Below are 6,249 nucleotides of genomic sequence, written 5' to 3' on the forward strand. Positions count from 1 at the left end.
AGCAAGTTCAGCCCCTGAGAAGAGACTGATCTGGAAAGTGAAATCACTCAATAGAAAATCACTTCTGTTGAGCTCAGACCAGGACACCCGCTTGGCTTCCTCCTTCCCAGATGATCTCCCCCCTCGCTGTGCACCCCCCTGGCACGGTCTCACCAATGCACCACAGAGCCAGCACCTTCCCACGTGAATCGGAAGCCGTGTCTGCTGTCCCTAAGGCCACTTTGGCATCGTGCACCACGCTCAGGACTGTGACTGCTCCCCATTTCCACAGCCCTTGAGCTTTCTCTCTTTTTCTTTCCCCTCAAGCTTTGCAAACACCCAAAGCTGGATTCCTCTCCCATCAGACGCAGCCCCCATGAGGAGGATGCATTTCACCCTCGCTGCAGCATTCCTTCCTCCCAAATTCAGGTGCAGCCACTCTCCCCTGCAAACCTCTGCAAACTCCTCCCTCCCCGACGCCGCCGTCCCCGACGTTGTCACCAGCCATCCTGCCTTTGCCATCAATCCTCATCGTCCTCCTGGAAGACCGGGAGCAGGGGATGTCTGACCTCCTGTCTGAGCACGGTGGGCTGCCCATCCTTCGCGGCACGCATTAATCTCATAGCACCGCAAGCCGTTTTCAGGGTCTCCCTGCACTCCTTCATCTTTCAGTGCAGACTTTGCTTTCTGCTTTTCAGGCTCTTTGCATCTTTCCTTCTGCTCTTTCCAGACACCCTCTCTGGTGTACGTGCATTGCTTGTTTGCTAGGGGAGATGCTGTGCTCCGCCAGCCTCCCCCTCGTACTCCAGGGGGAGTTTTTGCGCCTTTTCTGTCACAAAACCCCTGCTCTTTCCTATATTTGCACACTGGGCTTCCCGGATCTGCCCAGCTGCAGTCACCAGCCCTGCTCACTTGTCCTGATTTGTGCTTGTTCACAGCCGCAGCCACCAATCTGCTCCTATTGATCTTCCCATTTACGCAAAATGGCATTGACTCATGCCTACTCTAGCTGAAGTTATTTTCTCAAATGGCTTTTCTAAAAACAGCCTCTTTTTCAGCAACAGGTTAAAAAAAAAACAACACCCAAAACCATCAGTCTGCTTCATGCTGCGACCTGGTGAAGAGACATGAGATGCGATATCCAAGGATCTCTGCAGTGACCACCACAGACAAGGCTGTGATTTATAGCATCGCCACCCCTCCAAAGTGCTTCTCTGCCTGGAAGGATTTCTCTCCTGGGTCCTTGTCCTGGCAGAGGGGTCTGGGGCAGGCACCATTGGGGCAGATCTTCCTTTCCCTCTTTCCCCAGGCAATTTGGATCCAGGAAGATCTTTTGACAGTGGCTTTCAACGCTTTGTGCTGTGCCCTTCCTCCTCGTCTCCCATTCTTACCCTCTCCTGCATCCTCCATCCCCTCTGCTCTGGTCACACCAGCTGCTCCCCCTGGTCTTTGGGAACATCCACTGCCATGAGGGGCTCCATGCAGTAACTTGGGGTGCTCCATACCAGCCATGAGGCCACGGTCTGTGTTAATTCCTATGGGCCATCTGCTCTTCCCAAGCCATAGGAAACACCAGCCTTTTGCTCCCCATATCACTTATCCAGCTGCTTGTGTCCATGCAGGTCGGTCCCTTCCCTCGTGGTTATGCTCTTGTTATAAGAGGAGGGTCAATGAGCCAGGAGCTGAAGTGAAGCATCCCCAATGCAGGCACTGCCCGGAGCAAACCCCCATCCTGGGGAGCTTGTGGTGTAGCTCCATGGGTGCATGGAGTTACCCAGGAGCAGCTCTCTGGTCCCTTCCCCAGCCAGTGGCAGACAAGCTGAATCCACAGCAAGGCTTAGCATGGAGGGAACTCTTGTCAGAGAAGTCAAACGGTGTCGGAAAAGGAGAGAAAGTCCAGCCTGAGGGTTGGAGACCACCAAGGCCCTGGTGCAGACTGCAGAGAAGCGGGTTTTGTGGGTGCATGGGGCATTGCTGACCCCCAGCAGGGTTCCTCCATCTCTGGGGATGTTCTGACTCCAGGTGCTCGTGTTTTACCTGGGAAAAGTTGGTTGTGTTGTTAAGAGTGCCCCATGAGGAGGCACAGAGGAGAAGCTGTGATGGTTCAAGTTATCATCAGATAAACCTTCAGGTGTGCACAAACTTTCCCAAATTACTTTCCTTCTAAAATAGTGCCTCTTGGCCTCAAAAGCTCCTGTTTTTCCAGCACAACCCAACCAGACAAGGAGAGTACATGGCTCTCGTTCAACCTCCATTCCCTTTGTCACCAGGACAAATCCACAGCCCACCTCTGGGTCTCCGTGTTGTGGAGCACATCCCCAGCACGCTGGGATTGTGCTCGGTCCCTCTGGAGGGGGCTTGCAGCGTGGTTTGGGGTTGCTCAAGTCTTCTCAGCCCGGCACCCCCTCCTCTTTGCTCCTGGCAGATGCTCCCACACTTCTCCCTGGAAGGACCTGGTGATGGGCATCTCCTGGATCACCTCCTCACTGCTTCTCCTGTGGACTCAGTAGCTTTAGGTTCACACTCAGAACTTTCTGTATCTCACCTCTGTTTATGCCTGAGCTCCAGTTTCTCGTTAGGTTCAGTCTTCCCCTTTTCCTGCAGGCTGGTGTCTCTGCTTTTCCTCACAACCCTCAAGCCTGCTTGAATTACGGAGTCACCTTCAGATGCCTTTCTGGTCCTCCTGTGATCTCTCAGGCTCTCAGAGGTCCCTCCCTTGTGTTGCTTTCTAGGCGTGAATATGAAGCTAGCATCTCAGTGCAGGATTCATGAGCAGACACCTTATTTGTCTGTTACCTTCAAAGATTTAAGATTTATTATTATTTCTAAGATCTGCTCCCACAATCTGTGGTGGAGAGGGGAAGGAGGAGACCTTCCTGTGTCCTCAATAATGGTGTAGACACAATTTGCTCCCGTGAAGGGCAGCAACTGCTCAGCTGGGTCCACTCTGTCACGTTTTTTGGGATCTTTAGACTCATCTCCCATTGCAGCCCAGGAAACCCAGCAGGGACAGAGGAGCTGCTCCACTCCACTCTCCTTTAACAGCCCCTGGGACCCAGACTGAGTGCAGTGGGGAGGTCCCAGCTCTCTCTGGTGCCCTTCAGGTGGCTCAGAGCTGGGGGTTGCCTTGAGGATGGAAGCCCCATGGGCTGAAACCCACCACCTGCCCCCCAAACGTGTCCCCTGAGCCCCCACAGCAATGTGAGCAGTGCCAGAGCAGGGCTGGTGATGCCCCATGGCAGGGGCGAGCGCTCGCCCTCCTTCTCCCTGTCCTTATCTCCTCCTTCTCTCCCTGTAGATGCGCCTCGAATCCCTGCAGCAAAATCTCAGCAGCCCCACCATGTTCCTTCTCTTGGGGTTTTCCAGCGACTACAGAGCACGGATGAGCCTCTGCCTGTGCCTCTCACTCGTTTACCTGACGACCATACTGGGGAACCTGCTCATCATCACCCTGGTGTGGCTGGATGCCCACCTGCACTCCCCCATGTATTTCTTCCTGGGCCACCTCTCCTTCCTGGACATCTGCTACTCCTCCGTCACCGTCCCTAAGATCCTCGCAGACTCCTTTGTGCCACAGAAAACCATCTCCTTTGTGGGCTGTATCACGCAGATCTACTTCTTCCTCTGCTTTGGGGGCTCTGAGTGCATCCTCCTGGCTGCCATGGCCTATGACAGGTACCTGGCCATCTGCCACCCCCTCCACTACCAGGCACTCATGACCAAGAAGATGTGCCACTGTTTAGTGGCTGTTTCGTGGCTGACCGGCTCCTCCTCGTCTCTGATCCAGACAATCCTCACAGCCCACTTGCCTTTCTGCGGCTCCAATGCGATCGACCACTCGTTCTGTGAGATGCCCTTCTTGCTGAAGGCGTCCTGCAGCCCTAACGCTCCCCTCAACAGGGCCATCTTGTACGCTTTTGGTGGGACCATTGCCATGGGCTCTTTCCTCCTCACCCTGGTGTCGTACGTGCACATCATCAGGGCCGTCCTCCAGAAAGGAGCGGGGACGCAGAGGGCCTTTGCCACCTGCACTTCTCACCTGACCGTGGTGTCCCTGTTCTTCGGTGCCGGGGCTGTTGTGTACCTGGTGCCTCACTCCAGCAGCTCCAAGGGGATGGATGAGGTCCTGGCCCTGCTGTACGCAGTTGTGACCCCCATGCTTAACCCCCTCATCTACAGCCTGAGAAATGGTGAGGTCAGGGGGGCCATCAGGAAAGCCCTGACCAGGGGGGTGTTACAGGTGGCCACCAAGGGTGCAGGCATCGCCGCTGAGTGACCACCCCATGGCAGGGACACGGCTCCTGGTGACCCAACACATAAAATCACAGAGTCACAGCATGGTGGGGTTGTCAGAGCCCTCTGGAGCTCCCCCAGAGCAGGATCACCAGGGGAGATCACACAGGAACACGGCCAGGGCTTTGGGTGTCTCCACACAAGGAGACTCCACAACCTCTCTGGGCAGCCTGGGCCATGCTCTGGACCCTCACGCTGACAAAGTTCGTCCTCATCTTCAGGATGAACAGACTAGGAGGGGATTTGGTAAAATTGCTAATTGCTTGGTCCAATAAGTAATTCTGGGAGCCTTTTTCCCAATAAACAGGTATTGCCCGTGTGGAGGAGCTGTGCAGGCTGCCCACACGCTGCTGTTGATGTGACAGTGCCCTTGGTAAGCCACGGCTCTTTTAATCGTTTATCTGCACCGGGGCTTTGTCAGGCTTTCTGGAAAGAGCTTTTATTCCTCAGCAGAGGCCTTCCAGAAGTGAAACCCTGTGCACAGCACAGCAATAACACTCAGCTGTTTGCATCTCCTGTTAAGTGGTGGATAACCTTGTCTGGGCTGGGCTTGCAGTCACTGCAGAGCCGGATGTCTTTCCCTTAACGCAATAAAATATGTATAAGTAGGAAAACCATTGCCAGGGGATTGATCTCTGTAGCTTCAGGAGCCACAGTTAACCCTGGGCACAGCGAGCTGCTTCCACACACAAAACAGTGACAGCAAGGAGGTGGCATCAAGTGTGCCTGGGGCAGCAGAGCAGTCGGGTTTGGGTCCTTTAGGAGGAGTTCAGGGGCTCTTAGCAGCACAGGGAGCCAGGATCCTGGTGGTCACAAATACCCAGGTGTGACAGGATGCTGTGACCACTGCTCTGACTTTGCAGAAATTATGGGAACTGGTTTGCTGTGACTGGAAACATCCCTGTCCTTGGAACCAAGGATTTCCCAGTAGGAACCTGAGGTGCCTTATCCCTGTGAGGATGCAACACGTCCTCCCAGAGCACACAGACAAGGCAGGGGCAGTCGGGGAACCCATCTTTTAAGGCATATACAAAATCAGTGGCTCTTCTGGAAATAAAACAGGGATTTCCTGCACTTTGGGCACAATAACCCCATGGACGCTGCAGGCTTGGGGACGAGTGGCTGGAAAGGACCTGGGGTGTTGGTGGCAGCAATGCCCATGAGCCAGCAATGTGCCCTTGAGCCAAGAAGGCCAACGCCATCCTGCACTGGATGAGAAGGGGTGGTTGTAGGGCAGAGAGGTTCTCCTGCCCCTCTGCTCTGCCCTGCTCACACCACAGCTGCAATCTTGTGTCCAGTGCTGGGCCCTCAGCTCCAGAAGGACAGGAACTGCTTGAAAGAGTCCAGCAGGGCCACAGAGATGCTGGAGGGAGTGGAGCATCTCCTGCTGAGGAGCGGCTGAGGGAGCTGGGGCTCTTGAGCTTGGAGCAGAGGAGACTGAGGGGTGCCCTCAGTGTTGTATTTGATCCGCCTTGACCAGTGCGGGGCTGTCTTCAATCCCCATTCTGTGAGTGTGTCTGAGAAGAGAGGCCAAAAACAACTGAGCTTCTTCTCAGTGGACGTGGCTGATGTGGCTTCACACGCTTTGAAGACCTGATGAGAAAATTAGTTTCTTCTTTTGTCTAGCAGTGGCTAGAGGACACCCCTCATCACCTCTGCATCCAACCCAATTAATTGGGTGATGACCCTATTCCTCCTAGAAAGTTGTCCAGTCTTGGTCAGAAGATGATGAGATGGAAATGGGGGTGATGAAAAAGGGTAAGAGATGTGCAAGGGATGCAGTGGAGGGGTGCAGGGTGTGTGGGGGTAGGGGAGGGGTGTAGGTGATGCTGGGTGCAGGGGAAGGGTGCAGGGTGTTGAGGGGTGCAGGGTGGGTGGGTGGAGGGGTTTGGATGTAGGGGAGCAGAGCAGGGGTGCAGGATGAGGCCCAGGCACTACATAAGAAACGTGTGGCAGCCCACGGCCGCCCGCCCCGGG

The 6,249-nt window shown here is 54.8% G+C and overlaps 1 protein-coding gene across 1 annotated transcript; it reads left to right on the forward strand.

Annotated features, from left to right (window-relative positions):
• The first annotated feature begins 3,277 nt into the window (after nt 1-3,277).
• LOC104543528 (olfactory receptor 1361-like) lies at nt 3,278-4,255 on the forward strand. The gene has a single exon (XM_010188161.1). It carries the CDS (start codon nt 3,278-3,280, stop codon nt 4,253-4,255), a length of 978 nt encoding a protein of 325 aa, XP_010186463.1.
• Nucleotides 4,256-6,249: the final 1,994 nt, after the last annotated feature.

Source organism: Mesitornis unicolor, unplaced genomic scaffold (genome assembly GCF_000695765.1).
Source record: "Mesitornis unicolor isolate BGI_N332 unplaced genomic scaffold, ASM69576v1 scaffold3127, whole genome shotgun sequence".
Taxonomy (NCBI): Eukaryota; Metazoa; Chordata; class Aves; order Mesitornithiformes; family Mesitornithidae; genus Mesitornis; species Mesitornis unicolor.